Source organism: Gobius niger (assembly GCF_951799975.1).
Source record: "Gobius niger genome assembly, chromosome: 1".
NCBI classification, from domain to species: domain Eukaryota; kingdom Metazoa; phylum Chordata; class Actinopteri; order Gobiiformes; family Gobiidae; genus Gobius; species Gobius niger.
This window is the reverse complement of record NC_136852.1, coordinates 11,151,771-11,178,074: the sequence shown is the minus strand read 5'-3', so window position 1 is coordinate 11,178,074 and position 26,304 is coordinate 11,151,771. Positions and strand designations below refer to the sequence as shown.

General features: G+C 39.7%; 5 protein-coding genes across 5 annotated transcripts; all 5 read left to right on the top strand.

The window, feature by feature from the left end:
- Positions 1 to 4,773: 4,773 nt before the first annotated feature.
- LOC306982777 (olfactory receptor 52E8-like) lies at positions 4,774 to 5,742 on the top strand (the record flags this gene model as incomplete). Its single annotated transcript, XM_079582569.1, has 1 exon — positions 4,774 to 5,742. One exon carries the CDS (start codon positions 4,774 to 4,776, stop codon positions 5,740 to 5,742), a length of 969 nt encoding a protein of 322 aa, XP_079438695.1.
- A 4,057-nt stretch (positions 5,743 to 9,799) lies between these two features.
- On the top strand, positions 9,800 to 10,756 carry LOC306981873 (olfactory receptor 2AT4-like; the record flags this gene model as incomplete). Its single annotated transcript, XM_079581600.1, has 1 exon — positions 9,800 to 10,756. The coding sequence occupies one exon, from the start codon at positions 9,800 to 9,802 to the stop codon at positions 10,754 to 10,756; it is 957 nt and encodes a 318-aa protein (XP_079437726.1).
- A 2,235-nt stretch (positions 10,757 to 12,991) lies between these two features.
- On the top strand, positions 12,992 to 13,948 carry LOC306980926 (olfactory receptor 52Z1P-like; the record flags this gene model as incomplete). Its single annotated transcript, XM_079580469.1, has 1 exon — positions 12,992 to 13,948. The coding sequence occupies one exon, from the start codon at positions 12,992 to 12,994 to the stop codon at positions 13,946 to 13,948; it is 957 nt and encodes a 318-aa protein (XP_079436595.1).
- Positions 13,949 to 21,675: 7,727 nt separating this feature from the next.
- LOC306980060 (olfactory receptor 51E2-like) lies at positions 21,676 to 22,632 on the top strand (the record flags this gene model as incomplete). Its single annotated transcript, XM_079579292.1, has 1 exon — positions 21,676 to 22,632. One exon carries the CDS (start codon positions 21,676 to 21,678, stop codon positions 22,630 to 22,632), a length of 957 nt encoding a protein of 318 aa, XP_079435418.1.
- Positions 22,633 to 24,871: 2,239 nt separating this feature from the next.
- On the top strand, positions 24,872 to 25,828 carry LOC306979217 (olfactory receptor 51E2-like; the record flags this gene model as incomplete). The annotated part of the gene is made up of 1 exon (XM_079578069.1): positions 24,872 to 25,828. One exon carries the CDS (start codon positions 24,872 to 24,874, stop codon positions 25,826 to 25,828), a length of 957 nt encoding a protein of 318 aa, XP_079434195.1.
- Positions 25,829 to 26,304: the final 476 nt, after the last annotated feature.

Genomic DNA, 26,304 nt, shown 5'->3' with positions numbered 1-26,304 from the left:
TGTTGAGGCTCCAAAGGTTCTCAATAGGGTTGATGTCAGGGGAGGAGGGGGTCCACATCATGAGTTTCTCTCCTTTTATGCCCATAGCAGCCAGTGATGCAGAGGTATTCTTTGCAGTATGACATGGTGCGTTGTCATGCATGAAGAGGATTTTGTTAGGGAAAGCACGGCTCTTCTTTTTGTAGCATAGAAGACAGTCGTCATTCAGAAACTCCACATATTTTTCAAAGGTCATTTTCACACCTTCAGGAAACCTAAAAGGGCCTAAAGGGGCCGACCAGCTCTCTCACCATGATTCTGGCCCAAAACATGACTCCGCCACCTCTTTACTGACGTCACAGCCTTGTTGGGACATTGTGGCCATTCACCAACCATCCACTACTCCATTGATTTGACCATCCAGAGCTACACGGCGCTCATCAGTGAACAAGACTGTTTGAAAATGAGTCTTCATGTATTTCTGAGCCACTGCAGCGTTTCTGTTCATCAGCATTCAATTAACCGTTTAGGGGAGGCCCGGATAGAAGGTTTATGCACAACTGCAGCCTCTGGAGGGTCCTACACCTTGATGTTCGGGGGACTCCAGAGGCACCAGCAGCTTCAAATACCTGTATGCTGCTGCTTTGTAGCATCTGTTCTCTTAATCTGATGTGTTTGTCTGGCAGAAACCATCCATATTGTGCCATTATCTGCACAAAACGGAGTGTGCTCTGAATCATCCACAAATCTCTTATCAGTACGATGATTACACTTAATCTTTCATGAAATATCGAAGGTTTTCATACCTAGACCAAGGCATTCAACTATTTCACGCTTTTCATCAGCAGAAAGACCCTTTTTCTTTCCCATATTGCTTGAAAATGATGATCTGCATAATAAAGTGGAACACCCTTTTCAGCTGTTTTTCCCTTAACTGGGCTTAACCTGAAAACTAATTATCCCAGGTCTCTGAGATTAATGTCAGTGATTCATAGAGCCCCAAGACACAATACCATCCATGAGTTTCATTATTATTGTTTTTTTTTTCTACAATTTTGACACAAAAATCCAATTTGCATAATAATTTGGAACGCAGTGTATAGTGGAGAGCAGGAGAGGCTAAATGCTAACGCAGTCTGCGCTGTGTTTACGTGATTGAAGGCACGGGGGAAGACCAGACAGGTCCTATAGAACTCGTCAAAGCTAAGGTAAGAAGTATGTAAAAATGGTGGCCTATTCCTTTAATGTGTGAATGTATATATCTCGATATCGACACGATCTTTCTGCCCTAGTAATAACGTAACTAAAGAGCGTTATTGTGCTGGAGAGATTGTGCTTCACTGCCCATTCTCTCCAGTCGAGAAGCTTTTAGATTTGGGTAAAGCCGAACTGGAGAAAATGCGCTTGGTTAAAGTAGGGGGTAAGAGGTTTTTAACAGGTCCTCAAACACACCCTCAAAATCACCTTGAGGGCCAGAGGTTTCATGATGCAGGGCCGGATTTGGCCCCCGGGCCTGACATTGCCTACCCCGGTATACTGTCTGAATGCATGGCTGTTCTACACTTGACAATTGTGACAAAAAGCCTTATGTAACTTTACTCGAGTCACAGACTGATTCAGGTGGAGAGCAACGGACTGTTGTAGTATGTGCCTATACACTACAGCCTACAGGTTAGAGCTGTAGCACTTATGCAGGACATTGGGTTGGCTTCAGGTCTAGTCTTTCTGCTCTATTCCCTCTTTAATGCCACAAAGTCTCCAATACAGCCTGTGTGCCCCAGAAACCTTCAGCATAAAACAAAAAATTCAAATAATGGGGTCATGTGTTTTGTTTTTTTATCTATTAACATTTGGATCATCTTTCAACAACATGGCCTCATATCAATACCAGTGAAGCTAAAATGTCTCTGTTCATGTTTCAAGGTGTGGTTGGTACACAGGGAGCTACACTTGCTGCCTGTGTCTCCCTAATTAACTCCCAATAGTTTGTTAGTGACTTCATAGTTGAGTGTGAGTGAATGTATTGACTGACAACAATAACAACAGCAGTAATTACTGTCGACAGTGTCAGGGGTACGGTGCTCCCAGGGCGGCACTCTCTGTCAAAACATGTTTGGATCCAACTTTTTAATTTCATCTCCTAACATAGAAACTTTCATCTGGACACAAAAAAATATATACTAGAATTGTAATTTCAAGGGCCTTTTTCTCACATTGAGGAACAGTATTTCTGTGTATTTATTGATTTATTTATTAAGTTATATCTAAATGGTCTTAGACTTAACACAAGTTTGAAGTTTTTTTGTTTTTGTTTTCTGAGGGATTTGTAGATATTTAATTCACAGCCTGATTTATTGAGCTTTCAATTTTCCCACTCATAAATAGGTTATTTTAAAACTGAACAAGATATTCAAAACCCCTCTAATATTCAAAACTATACACAAAATCAAGCCATACATTAAAACATGGATCAATCAATTATGACAATTCTGTGCAATTTTAGGATTTTTACTCTATGTACAATTTTCCTTTTTGGACCATGGCTATGTCAGTAATCCACTGTGAAAGTGTCTAATTGATAACTCTAAGTTCAAAAAAGCAACACATGACGACCAGTGATGCCTTGGAGTGAAGACAATTCAAGCACTGAAAAGGTCACAATGAATGTGAAATTGTACTGTATGCCGAGTTGAAACCAAGTAGTTTATCAGCTTAGACAAAGAAAACATGGTGAATTAAACTAATACTGTTGTGGAGGAAACAACAATATGAAATATGTTTATGATGTTCCCTTAAGCTGGATACAATTAACTGCGACAATGGACACATTATGCTCTATGGCAATGCTGATGAGAAACATCCATAAGACAGGACACTACAGAGGTTTGTGGTACTTATTAAGATATTCTCTTGGCAGACTAATAAATCTTGGGGGATTTGTAAATGAATAGCTCATCTAATTAACTTCTGTCTTTAGTGACTATGGATCTGCAGGGGCTGTAAATGACTAATAGGTCTCTGTAGAGTTTTAATAACCTGAATGTGGCTTTTGACACTTTGCCACCTTTTAGATGGCTTTGGGTCAGCCTCAAGTGGCATGATGATTTGCAGAGATCTGATGAAGGCTGATTTCAGAAACTTCACTGTGCTCCACTGTCAAAATGTTTTTTTGGGTTTTTTTTTGCATGGAGACAAACTACAGACAAATCAAAACCTGATTTGTAGGAGTGCTGCTTGGATATAAAGTCTGTTTATAGTATGTTTGAAATCATATTGTTTTGGTGCTCTTCAGTGCAAGGATCATTCTTAACAGATGAAAAAGCAAAAATGAAAAACAAAAACAAAAAACTGAGGTACTCTAATGGGTAAAAAAGCCTGTATTTCACTAGATTAACTGGATTAAAAAGCCAAAGTGTTTTCGCCTCATATGCCTTACTCATGGCAAACTCCAGTTACTCATGTAAATAAAGGCTTTTTAACTTTTCTAACCTTTAAAGTGCCTCCATTTTTGTTTTTGTTTGTTTTTGCTTTTTCATCTGGACAAATCAATTTCACTCCAGGGCTCCAGGGCTGGCATTTCATTACCTATAGAGGAAAAGGACTTGCTACTATGCTAGTAACTGTACATAAAGTAAAGTAAATAAACAGCTAGCTTATGAGCTAAAGACATTTGAGAACTACAAATTACTTCTCCTGAGACACTGAGGAGACACAGAGCCCCCCACACCTGCAGCACAGTGGAGGCGTCAAAAGAGGAGCCACAGGAAACAAAAAAGTTACCAACGAGGAGGTATCCGGGCGAGACTAACAGCTAAGCCACACCTGCCTTCTATTGTTCTGGCTAATTGATGTTCACTGGAAAATAAAACAGATTAACTCCTTGCCTCTTACCAGAAGATGGTGGAAGACTGTTGTGGTGGGGAGTTGTGCAGGAGGAAGAGGAAGGAGGAGGTGGAGCTGACCAGTGCAGGACACCACGCTCTGAACTGGGGACAGGATCAGAGGAGCACTAAAGGCAGCCAGCCAGGTTCGTGGCTCAGAACTAACACCTGGACACAATTTGGTTATATGGTTGTACAATGACAAATGAAGCACTTACTCACTTATGATTAATGTGCATCATGGGCACTTCCCAGTCACCAGGCCAAAAACAGATTGCAAAAAACAGTACTATTTTATTTGAACGCATTATAGAAGAAGATCTTTATTTATATATTGCCTTTCACAGACATGGTCACAAAGCGCTTTACAGAGATGAGATCATTCTGTCCATAAAAGTAATGATGAGACAATATGTTGAAGAATATTACTTTTTTTTTCTAGTTGTGGAACAAAACATGCTTTGTCGTGTATTGCAAACATTTGTGGGGGAAAAATATTGCACATCTTCTTATACAGCATTTGCATCAATTTCCTAAACTTACAGTCAGGATTTCCAGTGGAAGTGACCCTGAAAAGTGACCCTGTAAGTTATGAAATGTCGCTGTAAACTCGTCCCTGTGGAGAATGTGAATGCTACAAATGTGTTAGAAAAGTTAGGAATGAGTTTGGACACAACTAACATTTTACTTGAGTGGTTTCCGCTTTCATCGTTTGTGATATTAAGTAGGCTGGGCCTTAGTTTAGTGGAGGACGGGACACAAAGAACACAGATAAAAGGGGCCAACCGCATTCAGCAACGCTTTAGGCTACAGACACTGAATCTGCCTCTCTTTGTACATTACAACCTGATCCCACAATGTTGCTACTTTTTGTCATTATGTTGTTATCCTGATACATGTGCACAGTGTAATCATGCTTCCTAATGACACACGACTGGACCACTTCACCATCCTCGGCTTCCCCGGACTGCATCCCCAGTACTATGGTCCCGTTTCCGCTGTGATGTTTGTTGTCTACCTTGGTATTGTTTTTGGCAACGTTTTCATTTTGGCCTTTGTCATGCACGAGAAGAAAATTCAAAAACCTACATATCTAATCTTCTGTCACTTGGCGCTGAATGACCTGGTGTTTGGCACTCTCACTCTTCCAAAGATCATCGCCAAGTACTGGTTTGACAGCAGTCTGCTCTCCTTCTACGGCTGCTTTGCTCAGATGTTTTTTGTTCACTATCTGGGAGCTGTTCAGTCCTTTAACCTGATGGTCATGGCCCTGGATAGATTCATTTCCATATGTGTTCCACTGCGCTATTCCGCCTTTATCTCAAACCCGGTGGTGTCTGGGCTGTGTGGGATTGCCTGGTTTATTCCACTACCTATTATGATTGTGATAGTTTTTGAGGCTCTTTCTCTACCTTTCTGCAAATCCAATGTGATCGCTCAATGCTACTGTGACCATATTTCTATCATGAGTCAGGCTTGCAGCGACAGAGTTCTGTCAGTTACCCTGAAAACCCTATCCCTTGCCTTGTTTTGTCTTCTGCTTCCTTTGGCATTCATCATTTTTTCCTACACTTCCATCTTTGCCATAATTCTCAAGATGTCGAATGCCGCTGGACGAAGGAAGTCCCTCTCAACTTGCACTCCTCAAATATTTGTGACATGTCTGTTTTATCTCCCAAGGTGCTTCGTGTACGTCGCAAATAGCAAAGGCTTTTCGTTCAGCTTGGATTTCCGGATTTTTATCGTGTTGTTGTACAGTCTGATCCCAGCAGCTGTGAATCCACTGATTTATTGTTTTAAAACGCAAGATATCAAGCAGTGTTTGTTTATGAAACTGCAGAGGGCTAGAATTGGCATAGAGATGAGAAGAGCGCATGATTAAAACTGTTGGAAAGTCTCAAAATATCAACACGTATTTGATTTCTAATGGGCTTTGTTTTGTTTCGAAAGGCAAACATGTAAAATATGTTTTTGTGAGATGTTGTGTTTCAGTAATTTGTCTTTTAATCACTAGTAATGTATGCTCTAATTTGACACTCATTAAAAAGCTGATTTTAGATTCTCATATCCAAGTCTTAACCCTGGAACACTATCGCTCAAATTAAAAACACCATCATCAATGCCGGTTGATTTTTACCTGAGATAATACACCCGACAAAAAGTACTTGTCATCAAAATCTATCAAAACATGACAATACATGACACAATTGAATAGTGTTCTTTTATATTGAACTGGGTCATGTCTAATAAAATGAAAGAAACGCATCATGAGAGGTGGTGGGAGTCGATTATAATTTGTATGGCCTTTGTAATAAATTAATCGCATTTAAGCATCATTTATTTGATGACATAGGGCATAGGTGTCAAACTCTGGCCCGCGGGCCAAATTTGGCCCGCAATGTAATTATATTTGGCCCGCGAGGCTATACCAAATGACTACTCGAGCTGGCCCACCGGTATTATACTTTTTTTTTTCAGATTTTGCATATCTGGACTATTAAGTTATATATTGTATAGTAATAAGTGTTGCTTGTTCCATATTCAATGTTAAAGCAAATCTTGTTTGGGTCCATATTAAAAGGTTCATTTGTTCAATGGTGGCCCGTGACTTTGTTCAAGTTTTACATTTTGGCCCACTGTGTATTTGAGTTTGACACCCCTGACATAGGGCCTCATTTCCTAGTTATCCAGAGTGTTGTTGATTTCTGGAGATGTATATTTTTTCATTCATGCACTTATATTTGAAGAGTTTAGTTGTGCTAGGCTAGTGCTAGGCTAGTGCATGTCTATGGTAACTAGTAGCCTGCATTAAAAACAGTCTGACCCAAGCACAGTGCACCTGAGGCAAATCACTTATAAAATTCGGGAATGTGATGACAAATCGCTAAGCATTATGGGATTAGCAGCAATTGTAAACTAATGGAGATTTTAAAAGTTAAAATACTGGGGTTATTGCTTACATTAAAACACTTGGACACCGCAGTGAGTTAGATGTATTTAGCAGCTGTAACTCAGCAGCTAACAGAGTTGTTCCACTGCTGTTTTCTCCACTTTTTATACTGTTTTTAGCTAATGTTAGTCAATGGAAATGTATGCTAACAGCTGCAAAGATGGTGGATCTCCATGGTAACTGCGGAATTTCCTGAACTCCAGAAACGCCAGACGATATAAATCTCTGTGTGAATTACCGCGTTTTGAGGAATTATTTTCTAGCAGATCACTCTGCCGCTGTGTAGCTTATACAACCACGAAGCTAGCAAATATAAGTACTTTAAAATGCAAAGTGGTTATAATTATTCTATTGACACAGACATTTATATCTGTAGTCTGGCGTTATAAGTGATTTGCCTCAGGTGCACTGCGCTTGGGTCAGGCTGTTTTTAATGCAGGCTACTAGTTACCACAGAATGCGCTAGCCTAGCACTAGCCTAGCACCACTAAACTCTTCACATTTAAGAACTGCATGAAGTGAAAAAATAAATATCTCCATAAATCAACAACACTCTGGAAAACTAGGAAATGAGGCCCTGTGTCAAAAATCCTGAATTATCCCTTTAAATATTGCAGCTACTTTGGATGAGCTAATGAACTGGTGCCCTTATTAACAAGGGGTGGTGTTTTTGGGCATAAGGGGGTCATTTCGGCAGACTGGTGCTAAATAGCGAGTGCAAGTTGAAAACTAAAATATATATACAGTGCCTCTCGAAAGTATTCATACACCTTGGACTTTTGCACATTTTGTCATGTTTACAACCCTAAACATAAAGATTTTATTTAGATTTTTTAACTGAACGTTCACACACAAGTAACAGATAACTGTGAAGTGAAAGCAAAATGATACATGATTCCGTTATTTTTAAAAAAATAGAAAAATGAAAAGTGGGGCGTGCATAAGTATTCATACAGCATTTCCAAGTGCATTAAATTGCCTTTATAACATTCATAATGACTGCAGAATGTTCACACCTTGGCCTAACCATTAAATAGAGGCCACCTGTGTGTAATCTACTCTCAGTATAATTTCAGCTGTTCTTTTAGGCCCACAGAGCTTTGGTTGGAGTGTATCGGTCACTAAACAGCATCATGAAGGCCAAGGAGCACCAGAGAGGTCAGGGATAAAACTGTGGAGAAGTTTAAAGGAGCGTTAAGTTACACAAAGATTTCCCAAGATTTAAACATCTCCCGGAGCACTGTTCATTCAGAAATGGAAAGAGTAAAGCACAAAGTCCTGACCTAAATCCTATTGAAAATCTGTGGAATAATGTGAAAACTGCTGTTCACAAACGCTCTCCTTCTAATCTGACTGTTTTGTAAAGAGGAATGGACTAAAATGTCAGTCTCAACATGTGCAAATCTTGTAGAGTCAAACCCCAAAAGACTTGCTGCTGTTATTGCAGCAAAAGGGGGTCCACAAAGTATTCAGTCATGCTGTATGAATACTTATGCACACCTCACTTTTCGGTTTTCTATTTTTTGAAAAATAACAGAATCATGTATCATTTTGCTTTCACTTCACAGTTGTCTGTTACTTGTGTGTGAACGTTCAGTAAAAAAATCAAAATAAAATCTTTATGTTTAGGGTTGTAAACATGACAAAATGTGCAAAGGTTCAAGGTGTATGAATACTTTCGAGAGGCACTGTAGATGCACATTTTACCTGCCTGTATTGCAGAAATAGTGCCCACACAATAGACACACTCAAAAAAAGCATAAATGACTTTTCTGTTGATCCACTTTTGCACATGCACTGGCACACATTTCTGTCATTTCTCATGGTTGAAGAGTCACTGTAGCCAGACTAGTTCAAGAACCTGTGAGCACCTGGTTCCCTTTTATTTACCATACTAACACAAGACAGGGACCGGACCTGCCGAAGAAAAGCAGAGAATAGTCCAGCGACCTTTGTTTGAATCTTCTTCATCATGATTTTGAGAAACAGGTCGAGGACACACCTGGAGGCTACTCAAAAAATATTATCCATTTGTGAAAAGTGGTGCTTTAGTTGGGGTCACCTTGCCTTGGGGAGGCTCGGCCCATCATCTTCATTCTTGGTGTATGACAGGTGATTTGATCTGATCATTACAACCTGTGCATTCAAATGTTAGATCAGTTATTCTTTAACAGCATTTCATAAAGTAAAATACAAACACTTGACCACTCCAGCACTGGCCAAAGTTATTTTATTAGGCTACTTTAGGTTTATTTAATGTGTTTTAATGATTATATTAAACATATGCATTTTAATGATGGCGGTCAGCAAATGGCACTAGCGTCCGAAAAGTACACAACCACCCTGGTACACCACGTACTTCCTCTGCCTTCCACACTGGCTCGGGACACATGGATCGGGAAGTCTGGGCATCTCTGCTGAGACTGCTGCCTCCGTGACCCGGCCCCGGATAAAGCAGAAGAAAAAAAAATGGATGGATGGATGGATGGAGAACAAATGTAACTTTAATGTCTTTTTAGACAGTAGAAAAGCCCAACCAGGAGCTGGAGTTCAAAATTAGCACTATAGTACGCTATTTTTTAACTTGTCTTGTACTTTGTTGAATTGCAATGGCCCTGTCAAATAAATAGATAGAATAGATAGATAAATACATAAATACATTAAACACTTCACGTCATAGCATTAACTTCTTTATGCAAAATCGTATAATCGAATAATGTGATGTCGTCTTATTGGACAGTGATTGGGACAACTAACTACCACGTGATGCCCCCATAGTATCAGCTATTTTTATAAAAGAGCCGGAGGTCAGAAGTTTATGTGAGGGAGGAGAAGGATGTCATGATTAGACTGAACAGATAGGCTACAAGTTACACTCAGTACAAACACACAGACGATGCAGTTGTTTGAAAGGGTGTTTTAGAATTTGGACATTGACTATCTACTGGACAGACTTCTGTGAGAGCTCTGTCAAACCTGCGCAGCCACTATGCAGTATAATAACACAACCAGGATAGACCACTTCTTCCTCACTGGATTCCCTGGGCTCTCGGCTCAGTACTATGGACCGGTGTCCCTGCTGCTTCTTATTGTCTTCTTGGCCATAGCTATTGGCAACATTTTCATCTTAGTGCTCGTCTACAGAGAACGTTCTCTTCATAAACCTACTTATTTAATCTTCTGCCACCTCGCTTTGTCGGATTTAGCATTTGGGACGGTGACGCTGCCCAAAGTAATTTCCAAATATTGGTTTGATGACAGTGTGATGTCATTTAACACCTGTTTTGTCCAAATGTATTTTGTTCATTTTGTATCAGCTACTCACTCTTGTATTCTCATGGTCATGGCCTTAGATCGATTCGTTGCTATTTGCTCTCCTCTGCGTTATAGCGCTTTCACAAATAATGTTGCTTCCTGTCTGTGCGGAGTGTCCTGGTTTCTGGCAGCGTCTTGGATGGTGAATATACTCATGAATGCTTATGGCTTGCCTTATTGTAATGCAAACATCATTGCCCAGTGCTACTGTGACCACTTTTCCATCACCAGATTAGCCTGTGAGAATAATCAACTGATGAAACTCATATCTTTTGCTGGTGCAATGGTTTTCTTATTGGTACCATTAGGTTTTGTAATATTTTCATATTTTGCCATATTTTTTGTTGTCAGGAGGGTTTCCAACCAGGAGGGCCGGAGGAGAACCGTGTCGACATGCACCCCACAACTCCTCATCACGCTCCTGTATTACACGCCCAGGTGCATTGTGTACTTGCAGAGAGTTTTAGGCTTCAGCCTTAGTCTTCCCATCAGTGTAGTAGTCGTTATGCTTTATAGTCTGCTGCCTGCAGCAATTAATCCCTTGATTTACTGCTTCAAAACAAAGGACATCAAAGAATGTTTAAGTAAAAGAATTAAGACAAAAAATCATGTTGATCTTGGCAAACGCTGAATTGCACAATAATGTGTATTACTGGTTCCAAAGATGCTCATTAAATGCATTTGGACTGAATATAAACCTGTGTTTGGTAATATCAGTCTCCTTGAGTCTCTCTCTCTTTCTCTCTAAAACCAAAACATCAGGTTAGACATCTAGGAGTGCTCATGGACTCAGAACTGAACTGAACTTAAACAGCCACATCAAAGCACAACATCAGCATCTTTTTATCATCTGTAAAACAGTTCCAAGATCAGAGGAATGGTGTCGAAACCAGACTTAGAAAGACTTATCAGTGCATTAGTCTCTAACAGGTTTGATTGTGTCTAACAGGTTAGACCACTATAGCGGCCTGCACTCTAACAAGCTGTTAGACAGGTGCAATACATCCAGAACGCTGCTGCTCGAGTCCTGACCAGAACCAGGAAATACAACCATATTAGTCCAGTGCTCCGGTCTCTGCACTGACTTCCTGTCGCTCAGAGAATAGAATTTAAAGCAGCTCAGCTTATTTACAAGTTCCTTCACATAGTCTAGCACCAAAGTACAGTCAGGTCCATAAATACTGGGACATCGACTAAATTCTTATCTTTTTGGCTCTGTAAACCACCACACTTGATTGAAACAAATGAAACACTAAGATGTGCTTAAACTGCAGACTTTCAGCATTAATTTGAGAGTATTTACATCTAAATCTAAATCAGACGAGCGGTGTAGGAATTACAACGGTTTGTTTTTGAGCCTCCCACTTTTTAAGGGACCAAAAGTAATGGGACAAGTGGCTCCTGCTGTTCCATGGCCTGTTGTCTGCTCTTCCCTCATTATCCCGACAGTTGACAAAAGCAGCAGGATGAATTTTGAAGTATTTAGGGCAATATTATGTGCTCATATTGAGGCAAATGTTTGGACGCCGCTTCACAGTGTCGATGGACATTGACCCACAGGTACTGCCAAAGCCACCAAAGAGCTATAAAGGCAAAGAAGTGAAATGTTATTCAATGGCCAAGTCACCTCACATGAATCCAATTGAGCAGCATTTCACTTCCTGAAGACCAAACTTAAGGGAAAATGCCCCAAGAACAAACAGGAACTGAAGACATTTGCAGTTGAGGCCTGGCAGAGCATCACTTGGGATGAAACCCAGCGTCTGGTGACGTCTATGTCTTCTAGACTTCAGGCTGTAATTGACTGCCAAGGATTTGCAACCAAATATTAAAAAGGAAAAAGTTTGATTCATAATTGTTGCTTTGTCCAATCTTTTTTTTTTCTCCTGTGAAAAGTGGGAAGCACACATAAAAACAGTTGTAATTCCTACACCGTTCATCTGACTTGGATGTAAATGCCCTCAAATTAAAGCTGAACGTCTGCAGTTTAAGCACATCTCAGTTGTATTGTTTTGTTTGAGAATTGAGTCGATGTTCTAATATATATCGCCCTGACTGTATATCTCTGACATGTTGAAGCCATATGAACCATCGCAGGAAATCCAAAAGTTTGATCCAAGTTATACAGTTTAAAAGCAATGCGACCAAATATTAATGAAATGTATGTGAAGTTTTGGTTTTGTAGAAAGTAACATAAAACCGTGCAGAAAATTCTATCTGTCATTCTTCTGGCATTTGGCTAATATGAATAATTTTTAAAATTCTAATTGACCTAAAAAAGTAAAAGTTAATTCAGGTTTCATATCAGACAGTGAGAAAAAAATGCAAATGTGTCTTATTATGAAGTGTATGTAAACATCTGGTTCCCACTGTATACAATATCAGACTGTCAAAAGTCAACAATGACTGCACTAAGTTGACAGTCATTGTGCAGGTGATGGATGAAGTGACTCTGATTAGTTATTTCACATGAGTTTACTTCACAGTAGTACATTACAAACTTCCAATGGAAACTTCCAATGGCATTTGGGCTACTTTGAAATCACAGACTTAATGGTGTAGTGAGAGTAGTTAGTAGCACTTGTCATGGCATAAACTTCTTCATGCACAAAAATGTGACGTCGTCTTATTGGATAGTGATTGGAGTGAATAGCTACCACGTGATGTCCCACAGTATCAGCTGTTTTTATAAAAAAAAAAAGCTTGTGGTGGAAGGGGAGGTTATAATGAGACTGCACACATGCAAGCTACACTCAGTACAAACACACAGACGATGCAGTTGTTTGAAAGGGTGTTTTAGAATTTGGACATTGACTCTCTACTGGACAGACTTCTGTGAGAGCTCTGTCAAACCTGCGCAGCCACTATGCAGTATAATAGCACAACCAGGATAGACCACTTCTTCCTCACTGGATTCCCTGGGCTCTCGGCTCAGTACTATGGACCGGTGTCCCTGCTGCTTCTTATTGTCTTCTTGGCCATAGCTATTGGCAACATTTTCATCTTAGTGCTCGTCTACAGAGAACGTTCTCTTCATAAACCTACTTATTTAATTTTCTGTCACCTCGCTTTGTCGGATTTAGCATTTGGGACGGTGACGCTGCCCAAAATCATTTCCAAATATTGGTTTGATGACAGTGTGATGTCATTTAACACCTGTTTTGTCCAGATGTATTTTGTTCATTTTGTATCAGCTACTCACTCTTGTATTCTCATGGTCATGGCCTTAGATCGATTCGTTGCTATTTGCTCTCCTCTGCGTTATAGCGCTTTCACAAATAATGTTGCTTCCTGTCTGTGCGGAGTGTTCTGGTTTCTGGCAGCGTCTTGGATGGTGTATATGGTCATGATTACTTATAGCTTGTCTTTTTGTAACTCAAACATCATTGTCCAGTGCTACTGTGACCACTATTCCATCACCAGATTAGCCTGTGAGAATACTGAGCTGATAAAACTCATATCTTTTGCTGGTGCTATGGTTTTCTTATTGGTACCAATAGTGTTTATAATATTTTCATATTTTGCTATATTTTTTGTTGTCAGGAGGGTTTCCAACCAGGAGGGCCGAAGGAGAACCGTGTCGACATGCACCCCACAGCTCCTCATCACGCTCCTGTATTACACGCCCAGGTGCATTGTGTACTTGCAGAGAGTTGTAGGCTTCAGCTTTAGTCATCCCATCAGTGTAGTAGTCGTTATGCTTTATAGTCTGCTGCCTGCAACAATTAATCCCTTGATTTACTGCTTCAAAACAAAGGACATCAAAGAATGTTTAAGTAAAAGAATTAAGACAAAAAATCATGTTGATCTTGGCAAACGCTGAATTGCACAATAATGTGTATTAGTGGTTCCAAAGATGCTCATTAAATGCATTTGGACTGAATATAAACCTGTGTTTGGTAATATCAGTCGCCTTGAGTCTCTCTCTCTCTCTCTCTGTCTCTGTCTCTGTCTCTGTCTCTCTCTGTCTCTGTCTCTGTCTCTCTCTCTCTCTCTCTCTCTCTCTCTCTCTCTCTCTCTCTCTCTAAAACCAAAACATCAGGTTCTTTCTTTCTTTCTTTCTTTCTTTCTTTTTCTTTTATTCGGACCATAAACAAAACATAAAAACACAAACTCATACGAACACAAAATACAACCTGCCATGATTGTGGCAGTTGTGAGCTCAGTTTCAGATGTGCAGCTCAATACATTTACATCTTAGTACAAAATATTTTGTTTTACCTTTTGCACATTTGAGATTAGGCTGTCCAAAAGGGAGTGGGGGGAAGTAAACACTTATTTAAGATCAAGTTGTCGTATACAGTGTGAATACTACCTACCAATCAACCTCAGGTTTACAACACAACAGCTGAACATGAAAAGTCAGAGATTTTCTTCCGATACATACTTAGAGAATATCCATTCTTTGTATTGATATTTAAACTGTCTGATATTTGGACATCGTTTAAGGTCTACGTGTAATTTATTCCATATTTTAGGACCACAAACGGACACACAGAAACTTTTTCTGGCTGTCCGGGCATGTGCAATTTTAAAGTGATCCAAGCCCCTTAAATTATATTTGTCTTCTATTTCAGAAATCAACTGCTGAATTTTTAGAGGGAGTTGCTTATTTTTAGCCTTGTACATTAATTGAGCAGTTTTAAAAGTTATCATGTCTTGAAGTTTTAGAATCTTGGCTTTAATAAACAGTGGATTGGTGTGGTCTCGGTAACCAGCGTTGTAAATTGTTTTTATTGCTCTTTTTTGAAGGATGAATATTGGTTGTAAAGTAGTTTTATAATTATTACCCCAAATTTCAACACAATATGTCAAGTAAGGCGAGAGAAGAGAAAAGTAAAGCGTTTGTAAAGCCCTTGAATTTAAGACCTGCCTTGCCTTGCTTAATACAGCTATACTTTTTGCTACTTTTTTATGTATATATTGAATATGCGCTTTCCAGTTTATTTTTTCGTCTATAATGACGCCTAAGAATTTTATCTCTTAAACACGTTCTATATTTACCCCCTGTATATTTAACTGTACCTGTACATCATCTTTATAATTCCCAAATAACATTATCTTTGTTTTTGCAAATTATCTCCTGAGCAAAATAAATTGGTATCATCTGCAAATAAAACAGCTTTAAACAAATGAGAAATTTTGCACAAATCATTAATATACAAAATAAATACTTTTGGTCCTAGTACTGAACCCTGGGGGATTCCACAAGTGCCATCTAAATATGTAGAGCAATGTTCTCCTAGTTTAACAAACTGTTTTCGGTTTTCTAGGTAGCTTTTTACCCAATTCAAAGCTACCCCTCTAATCCCATACAGCTCCATCTTTTTAAATAAAATATTGTGATCTATTGTATCAAATGCCTTTCTTAAATCTATGAATAGCCCAGCTACAATGTTGCTTTGATCCAATTGCTTAGTTATTTCTTCTATTGAATCCAATACAGCCATTGCAGTGGACCTATTCCCTCTAAAACCATATTGACTCTCATCAAGCAGATTATGTTTCTCAATAAACTTTTCCAGTCTGGTATTGTAAAGTTTTTCCAATATCTTCGAAAACTGTGATAATAGATACACTGGCCTGTAATTATTAAAATGATGCTCATCACCAGATTTAAATAAGGGTATTACTTTAGCTATTTTCATATGGTCTGGGACAGTTCCTGCTTGAAATGATAAATTAAAGATATATGCTAATGGTTTTGCAATTTCTTCGATTATTTGCTTCACTAAGGACATGTCTACCTCATTATAATCTGTAGATTTTTTACCTTTGCATTTATGAACTACATTAATAATTTCCATTTCGTCCACAGGGTTGAGGAACATTGAATGCGGGTTCCTATCTATTAACTGATTATTTTCCCATGTGCTATTCACTGGGATTTTGGCTGCCAGATCTGGGCCAACATGAGCAAAAAATGATTAAAACCATTCACCACTTGGGCCATATTGTGCTCCTCTTTGTTATTATCAATAAAATACTTTAGATAGGTGTCTGATTTAGTTTTCTTACTTATAACGCTATTTAATATTTTCCACATTTCCTTCACATTATTTTTATTATCATCTAGTAACTTCCCAAAGTATTCTTTCTTACAATTTCGCAATACAGTAGTTAGTTTGTTTTTGTAGGTTTTATACTTAACCTCAGCTTCCTTTGATTTACTTCTTATGAATTATCTATATAGCATATTTTTCTTTTTGCAAGCCTTCTGTAGACCCTTTGTCATCCATGCGTGAGCTCTATATTTAGCCCTTTTACTGTGCAGAATAATTGGACAATTTTTATTAAATAACTTGTTGAATATTTTTAAGAATTCATCATACGCATAATTTGCATCTTGATATTGATATATGGCATTCCAATCCTGGGAAAGCAAATCATTTTTAAAAGCAATAATGGCCTCTTCAGATCGTAATCGCTTATAGTATTGTTTTTTCTCCAAACCTTTTTCATTTACACTCAGAGCAGTAACAACAAAAATAGGTAAATGGTCACTAATATCATTGATTAATAGACCACTTGATGAATTTGTATCAATGTCATTAGTAAATATATTGTCAATGAGAGTGGCTGAATGTGAAGTTATTCTTTAGGGCCTAGTTATTTTTGGATAAAGATTCAGACTGTACATGGTGTTAATGAATTCCTCTGTTACTTTATGCTTGTGCGGATTTAATATGTCAATATTTATGTCTCCACAAATAAATACTCTTTTGTTGCTTTTTGTAGAAAACGTTTTTTCCAGCCAGTTTTGAAACTCTTCAATGTTGGAGCCAGGGGCTCTGTATACACAGCTAATAACTAAATTTTTCATTCTTTCCATACTTATTTCAATTGTGATACATTCCAAGATATTGTCCACAGACATTGACATTTGTTCCACTGTCTTATAATTTAATTTTTTGTCGACATACAAAGCGACTCCTCCTCCTCCTCTTCTTTGTCTGTTAAAGAAATTGCCCTCATAACCTTCCAATTCATAGTTCATGTCTCTATCTTCTTTAAGCCAAGTTTCAGTTACAGCAATGATGCTAAATGGTTGAAAAAGTTGCTTCAGGTAATCTCTAATATTGTCATAGTTTTTACATAGGCTCCTACTGTTAAAGTAAATAATGGAGAGATTCCCGTCGTGCTTAATGCAGTTATTGTATTGATCTTCCGTATAATAGCCACATATATTGTTCCTGGAGGAGAAGAAGTTGTTGTCCGGGTCTATGTCATGTTCTAGATCCAGTGTATTATGCTCAGTATATTGCGAAAGACATAGTTCACGATTCTCATTGTCACGTATCATCTGGAAAAAGCTGTTATTGTTCTCTGCTACTGATAAGTGGTCTGTATACATGGAAGTCATTGTGTGTTTACCTCATGTGACCACCTTTCATTCATACTTTTCCAGATCCTCCAAGTTACTGATCACCAATACTTAGGCTTCCTCTGGGGTCCCGTTCAACTTGATGAATACTTTACAGCTTGCTGTCCATGTCTTCTGAATCTTTTGATGTTTCCTCAAGTAACGGGCCTTTTTTGCTATATCCGCATTGTGCTTGGTGAGGTGCTCGTTTAAGTAGACATTTGAGCCTTTCAGCTTGTATCCTTGTTTGAGCAGGGCTGTTTTATCCTTTCTGTTGACAAACCTCATTATGACAGCGGGTCTGTCGGAGGTATTCTTCCTGTGCAGCGGGTGACACGCTTCAATGCTATTGATATCCAGCTCGATCCCCTTCGTCTGCAGGAAAGCAGCAACTTGTAGCTCCGTAGAGCGTTCCTCTTGCTGCTCGGGCACACCTCCGTTAACGGAGGCCACCGCCCGAGCGTAAGATCGGGGTTTGATGTTGAGACCAGATACAATAACGTCGTTCATCCTCGTATATTGTTCCAAATCAGTCACCCTCTTTTCCAGAGACGTGATGCGCTTGTCTTTCTCCTCGATGATACCACGTAAAGCCTTTACATCTTTGACTAGCGCCAGTATCTCCCTTTGCTGTTGTTTTACTGAAGAAACATCCTCAGTAAGAATATCCAGTAACCTTTTAATATCCTCGAACTCCTCAGCCGAGGGTGTTCTCTTTGGTGGCATTTTCGCCGGTTTCACTCGCTATCAGCTGTTTGCTGGATCAGCTGTTAGCGTAAGTTGCTGACAGCTGGTTAGTTCGCCTGTGCGCGGTGAGTGCGCAAACTCTTCCAAATCGGAGTCGGCTTCCACCTTAATAAACCACCATGGGATAGCGCCAACATAAGCGCTTCTCGTACAATATCCTCAATTCAGATCAAGTCGCTAGTTTTAGAAGTTTTAAAGTTTCAAAATCTGGCGTACTGACCTCACCAAAAACTTGAGCGCTGCAGTGGTACGGAAGCCGGAAGCAGTTTCTTCCATTTCCCATTTCAGGTTAGACATTTAGGAGTGCTCATGGACTCAGAACTGGACTAACAATATTAGTCCAGTGCTCCGGTCTCTGCACTGACTTTCTGCCGCTCAGAGAATCTATAATCTATAATAGAAAACGCTATCTCAATGGCCGCCGCCTGGGCGCCGCCATGTTTATTTCCCATACCGACTTTGAAGCTAAGCAGGGACGGGCCTGGTTAGGACTGGAATGGGAGACCATTTGGGAACACCAGGAAGCCTGGCGACAGTGAGTTTGTGCATGGTTGGTGCTGGGGGCTGATCCGCCGTAACAACGCGAGTGCACGAGATCTGACTGCCGTGCGTGTGCGCGCATCCAAACAGGGCGATGTGTGTGTGTGTGTGTGCGCGCGTGCGCGCGCGTTTGGGTGTGCGTGTGTGCGTCCGTGCGTGCATGTGTGCGCGCGTGCATCCAAACAGGGCGGTGTGTGCGCGTGCGTGCGTGTGCGCGTGCGTGCGTGTGTATGTGTGCGCGCGCGCATCCAAACAGGGCGATGTGTGCCATCGTCACTCACCCTAACCTGCAGCTGCAGACGCTCCGCACAGGTACAGTGACCTCCTCCAAAACACATCTGCGTGTCTTTGTTTATGTCTCTCCTGGAGTGACCGAGGCTGTGGTTCATTATAGATCCAGTGCTGCGTAAAGTCAGAGACGCAGACACATGCGCAAGATCCAATCCTGGCCGTATTCCGTCTCCACAGCTTTGTCTCCGAAAAAAAGTACACGCAAAACATTGCCCAAAACACGAGCCTCTAATCAAACGCGCTGCTCCGACTGATTTATCCTTCGTGTGAGTAAAAGCGAAAATGAAACTACCACTTAACGAGCGCATGGCCTGCACTGCGTAGTTTTTTCCTTTTTTTTTACTTTGCTGCTGGACCATTTGTTTTCTATTTTGCTTTCACGTATTGTGCGCCCAGAGGTACATTTTATTCTAAAGCAGCTTGGAAAGCATTGCCAATTTCATTGTAAGGTTATAAATACTGTCAAACAACGATCATTAGGCTATTTCATTTCAAAACCTACTTATTATTTTTTTGATTGTACACTACAGTGATGCACCAAACCACGGGTCCTGCACCGTGAACTAAACCGTTAGAGCTGAACCCCTAATATTTATCCATAATTATTCCACTGTCTCTTGAATTCTATTCCCTGAGTTTAGCGAACATATTGTCGTTGTAGTTTATAAGAAAGGAGTACGGGTGCATCAAACACTCCAACTGCAGTTTGTTTGAAATTATTTTTTGCATTCATTCTTTTACACATTTGTAGTGGCCATAGTTTTTGGAATGGGTTGGGAACCACTGGTCTACAGCTGAACTGTGTGACGGGTTGGACATTTCTTTGTAATCACTCATAATCTCAGAATATCAAATGTGGAGACTAGCGAGCCCCGGCCAAAGGCCGGGTCTCAGCTAGTAGAATTTAAAGCAGCTCAGCTTATTTACAAGTTCCTTCACATAGTCTAGCACCAAAGTACAGTCAGGTCCATAAATACTGGGACATCGACTAAATTCTTATCTTTTTGGCTCTGTAAACCACCACAATTGATTGAAACAAATTAAACACTAAGATCTGCTGCAGACTTTCAACATTAATTTGAGATTATTTACTTTTAAATCAGACGAGCGGTGTAGGAATTACGAGCCTCCCACTTTTTAAGGGACCAAAGGTAATGGGACAAGTGGCTCCTGCTGTTCCATGGCCAGGTGTCAAAAACAACAGGATGAATTTTAAAGTGTTTAGAGCAATATTATGTGCTCATATTGAGGCAAATGTTTGTACGCCGCTTCACAATGCCGATGGACATTGACCCACAGGTACTGCAAAGCCACCAAAGAGCTATAAAGGCAAAGAAGTGAAATGTTACTCAATGGCCAAGTCACCTCACATGAATCCAATTGAGCAGCATTTCACTTCCTGAAGACCATACTGAAGGGAAAATGCCCCAAGAACAAACAGGAACTGAAGACATTTGCAGTTGAGGCCTGGCAGAGCATCACCTGGGATGAAACCCAGCGTCTGGTGACGTCTATGTCTTCTAGACTTCAGGCTGTAATTGACTGCCAAGGATTTGCAACCAAATATTAAAAAGGAAAAAGTTTGATTCATAATTGTTGCTTTGTCCAATCTTTTTTCTTTTCTCCTGTGAAAAGTGGGAAGCACACATAAAAACGGTTGTAATTCCTACACCGTTCATCTGACTTGGATGTAAATACCTTCAAATTAAAGCTGAACGTCTGCAGTTTAAGCACATCTCAGTTGTATTGTTTTATTTGAGAATTGAGTCGATGTTCTAATATATATCGACCTGACTGTATATCTCTGACATGTTGAAGCCATATGAACCATCACAGGAAATCCAAAAGTTTGATCCAAGTTATACAGTTTAAAAGCAATGCTACCAAATGTTATTGAAATGTATGTGAAGTTTTGGTTTTATAGAAAGTAACATAAAACCGTGCAGAAAATTCTATCTGTCATTCTTCTGGCATTTGGCTAATATGAATAATTTTTAAAATTCTAATTGACCTAAAAAAGTAAAAGTTAATTCATGTTTTAATATCAGACAGTGAGAAAAAAAAAATGCAAATGTGTCTTATTATGAAGTGTATGTAAACATCTGGTTCCCACTGTATACAATATCAGACTGTCAAAAGTCAACAATGACAGCATTAAGTTGACAGTCATTGTGCAGGTGATGGATGAAGTGACTCTAATTAGTTATTTCACATGAGTTTACTTCACAGTAGTACATTGCAAACTTCCAATGAAAACTTCCAATGGCATTTGGGCTACTTTGAAATCACAGACTTAATGGTGTAGTGAGAGTAGTTAGTAGCACTTGTCATGGCATAAACTTCTTCATGCACAATATGTGACGTCGTCTTATTGGATAGTGATTGGAGCGAATAGCTACCACGTGATGTCTCACAGTATCAGCTGTTTTTATTTTTTTTTAAAAGCTGGAGGTGGAAGAGGAGGTTATAATGATGCTGCACACATGCAAGTTACACTCAGTACAAACACACAGACGATGCAGTTGTTTGAAAGGGTGTTTTAGAATTTGGACATTCACTATCTACTGGACAGACTTCTGTGAGAGCTCTGTCAAACCTGCGCAGCCACTATGCAGTACAATAACACAACCAGGATAGACCACTTCTTCCTCACTGGATTCCCTGGGCTCTCGGCTGAGTACTATGGACCGGTGTCCCTGCTGCTTCTTATTGTCTTCTTGGCCATAGCTGTTGGCAACATTTTCATCTTAGTGCTCGTCTACAGAGAACGTTCTCTTCATAAACCTACTTATTTAATTTTCTGTCACCTCGCTTTGTCGGATTTAGCATTTGGGACGGTGACACTGCCCAAAATCATTTCCAAATATTGGTTTGATGACAGTGCGGTGGAATTTAACACCTGTTTTCTCCAAATGTATTTTGTTCATTTTGTATCAGCTACTCACTCTTGTATTCTCATGGTCATGGCCTTAGATCGATTCGTTGCTATTTGCTCTCCTCTGCGTTATAGCGCTTTCACAAATAATGTTGCTTCCTGTCTGTGCGGAGTGTCCTGGTTTCTGGCAGCGTCTTGGATGGTGTATATACTCATGATTACTTATGGCTTGTCTTTTTGTAACTCAAACATCATTGCCCAGTGCTACTGTGACCACTATTCCATCATCAGATTAGCCTGTGAGAATACTGAGCTGATAGAACTCATATCTTTTGCTGGTGCTATGGTTTTCTTATTGGTACCAATAGGTTTTATAATATTTTCATATTTTGCTATATTTTTTGTTGTCAGGAGGGTTTCCAACCAGGAGGGCCGGAGGAGAACCGTGTCGACATGCACCCCACAGCTCCTCATCACGCTCCTGTATTACACGCCCAGGTGCATTGTGTACTTGCGGAGACTTTTAGGCTTCAGCCTTAGTCTTCCCATCAATGTAGTAGTCGTTATGCTTTATAGTCTGCTGCCTGCAGCAATTAATCCCTTGATTTACTGCTTCAAAACAAAGGACATCAAAGAATGTTTAAGTAAAAGAATTAAGACAAATATTCATGTTGATCTTGGCAAACGCTGAATTACACAATAATGTGTATTAGAGATGCTTATTAAATGCATTTGGACTGAATATAAACCTGTGTTTGGTAATATCAGTCGCCGTGAGCCTCTCTCTCTCTCTCTCTCTCTCTCTCTCTCTCTCTCTCTCTCTCTAAAACCAAAACATCAGGTTAGACATCTAGGAGTGCTCATGGACTCAGAACTGAACTGAACTTAAACAGCCACATCAAAGCACAACATCAGCATCTTTTTATCATCTGTAAAACAGTTCCAAGATCAGAGGAATGGTGTCGAAACCAGACTTAGAAAGACTTATCAGTGCATTAGTCTCTAACAGGTTTGATTGTGTCTAACAGGTTAGACCACTATAACGGCCTGCACTCTAACAAGCTGTTAGACAGGTGCAATACATCCAGAACGCTGCTGCTCGAGTCCTGACCAGAACCAGGAAATACAACCATATTAGTCCAGTGCTCCGGTCTCTGCACTGACTTCCTGTCGCTCAGAGAATAGAATTTAAAGCAGCTCAGCTTATTTACAAGTTCCTTCACATAGTCCAGCACCAAAGTTCAGTCAGGTCCATAAATACTGGGACATCGACTAAATTCTTATCTTTTTGGCTCTGTAAACCACCACACTTGTGAAACACTAAGATGTGCTTAAACTGCAGACTTTCAGCATTAATTTGAGAGTATTTACATCTTAATCAGACGAGCGGTGTAGGAATTACAACGGTTTGTTTGTGAGCCTCCCACTTTTTAAGGGACCAAAAGTAATGGGACAAGTGGCTCCTGCTGGTCCATGGCCAGGTGTCTGCTCTTCCCTCATTATCCCGACAGTTGACAAAAGCAGCAGGATGAATTTTGAAGTGTTTAGGGCAATATTATGTGCTCATATTGAGGCAAATGTTTGGACGCCGCTTCACAATGCCGATGGACATTGACCCACAGGTACTGCCAAAGCCACCAAAGAGCTATAAAGGCAAAGAAGTGAAATGTTATTCAATGGCCAAGTCACCTCACATGAATCCAATTGAGCAGCATTTCACTTCCTGAAGACCAAACTGAAGGGAAAATGCTTCAAGAACAAACAGGAACTGAAGACATTTGCAGTTGAGGCCTGGCAGAGCATCACCTGGGATGAAACCCAGCGTCTGGTGACGTCTATGTCTTCTAGACTTCAGGCTGTAATTGACTGCCAAGGATTTGCAACCAAATATTAAAAAGAAAAACGTTTGATTCATAATTGTTGCTTTGTCCAATCTTTTTTTTTTTCTCCTGTGAAAAGTGGGAAGCACACATAAAAACGGTTGTAATTCCTACACCGTTCATCTGACTTGGATGTAAATACCTTCAAATTAAAGCTGAACGTCTGCAGTTTAAGCACATCTCAGTTGTATTGTTTTATTTGAGAATTGAGTCGATGTTCTAATATATATCGACCTGACTGTATATCTCTGACATGTTGAAGCCATATGAACCATCGCAGGAAATCCAAAAGTTTGATCCAAGTTATACAGTTTAAAAGCAATGCTACCAAATATTAATGAAATGTATGTGAAGTTTTGGTTTTGTAAAAAGTAACATAAAACCGTGCACAAAATTCTATCTGTCATTCTTCGGGCATTTGGCTAATATGAATAATTTTTAAAATTCTAATTGACCTAAAAAAGTAAAAGTTAATCCAGGTTTCATATCAGACAGTGAGAAAAAAAATGCAAATGTGTCTTATTATGAAGTGTATGTAAACATCTGGTTCCCACTGTATACAATATCAGACTGTCAAAAGTCAACAATGACTGCACTAAGTTGACAGTCATTGTGCAGGTGATGGATGAAGTGACTCTGATTAGTTATTTCACATGAGTTTGCTTCACAGTAGTACATTACAAACTTCCAATGGAAACTTCCAATGGCATTTGGGCTACTTTGAAATCACAGACTTAATGGTGTAGTGAGAGTAGTTAGTAGCACTTGTCATGGCATAAACTTCTTCATGCACAATAATGTGACGTCGTCTTATTGGATAGTGATTGGAGCGAATAGCTACCACGTGATGTCCCACAATATCAGCTGTTTTTATTTTTTTTAAAAGCTGGAGGTGGAAGAGGAGGTTATAATGAGACTGCACACATGCAAGTTACACTCAGTACAAACACACAGACGATGCAGTTGTTTGAAAGGGTGTTTTAGAATTTGGACATTCACTCTCTACTGGACAGACTTCTGTGAGAGCTCTGTCAAACCTGCGCAGCCACTATGCAGTACAATAGCACAACCAGGATAGACCACTTCTTCCTCACTGGATTCCCTGGGCTCTCGGCTCAGTACTATGGACCGGTGTCCCTGCTGCTTCTTATCGTCTTCTTGGCCATAGCTGTTGGCAACATTTTCATCTTAGTGCTCGTCTACAGAGAACGTTCTCTTCATAAACCTACTTATTTAATTTTCTGCCACCTCGCTTTGTCGGATTTAGCATTTGGGACGGTGACGCTGCCCAAAATCATTTCTAAATATTGGTTTGATGACAGTGTGATGTCATTTAACACCTGTTTTGTCCAAATGTATTTTGTTCATTTTGTATCAGCTACTCACTCTTGTATTCTCATGGTCATGGCCTTAGATCGATTCGTTGCTATTTGCTCTCCTCTGCGTTATAGCGCTTTCACAAATAATGTTGCTTCCTGTCTGTGCGGAGTGTTCTGGTTTCTGGCAGCGTCTTGGATGGTGTATATACTCATGATTGCTTATGACTTGTCTTATTGTAACTCAAACATCATTGTCCAGTGCTACTGTGACCACTATTCCATCACCAGATTAGCCTGTGAGAATAATCAACTGATGAAACTCATAACTCTTGCTGGTGCTATGGTTTTCTTATTGGTACCATTAGGTTTTGTAATATTTTCATATTTTGCTATATTCTTTGTTGTCATGAGGATTTCCAACCACGAGGGCCGAAGGAGAACTGTGTCGACATGCACCCCACAGCTCCTCATCACGCTCCTGTATTACACGCCCAGGTGCATTGTGTACATGGAGAGAGTTTTAGGCTTCAGTCTTAGTTTTCCCATCCGCGTAGTAGTTGTTATGCTTTATAGTCTGCTGCCTGCAGCAATAAATCCCTTGATTTACTGCTTCAAAACAAAGGACATCAAAGAATGTTTAAGTAAAAGAATTAAGACAAAAATTCAGGTTAATCTTGGCAAACGCTGAATTGCACAATAATGTGTATTAGTGGTTCCAAAGATGCTCCTTAAATGCATTAGGACTGAATATAAACCTGTGTTTGGTAATATCAGTCGCCTTGAGTCGCTCTCTCTCTCTCTCTCTCTCTCTCTCTCTCTCTCTCTCTCTCTCTCTCTCTCTCTAAAACCAAAAAATCAGGTTAGTTAATGTAGGAGTGATCATGGACTCAGAAATGAACTGACCTTAAACAGTCACATCAAAGCACTAATATGAGCATCTTTTTACCATCTTGCCTTTTGAGTTACGAGCCATCACTGACCTGACACTGTTTAAAGCTTGGCTGAAAACATACATGTTTAAAGTTTTTGACTGCTATTGCACATGTGGAATGTATATGTGTTTTTCTTAAATATTCTGTGCTAAAATATTTTTTTATTGCATTGCACTTATGGAAAGCACTTTGGTTCAGCGGATGCTGTTGTAAAGCGCTATACAAAAACTAT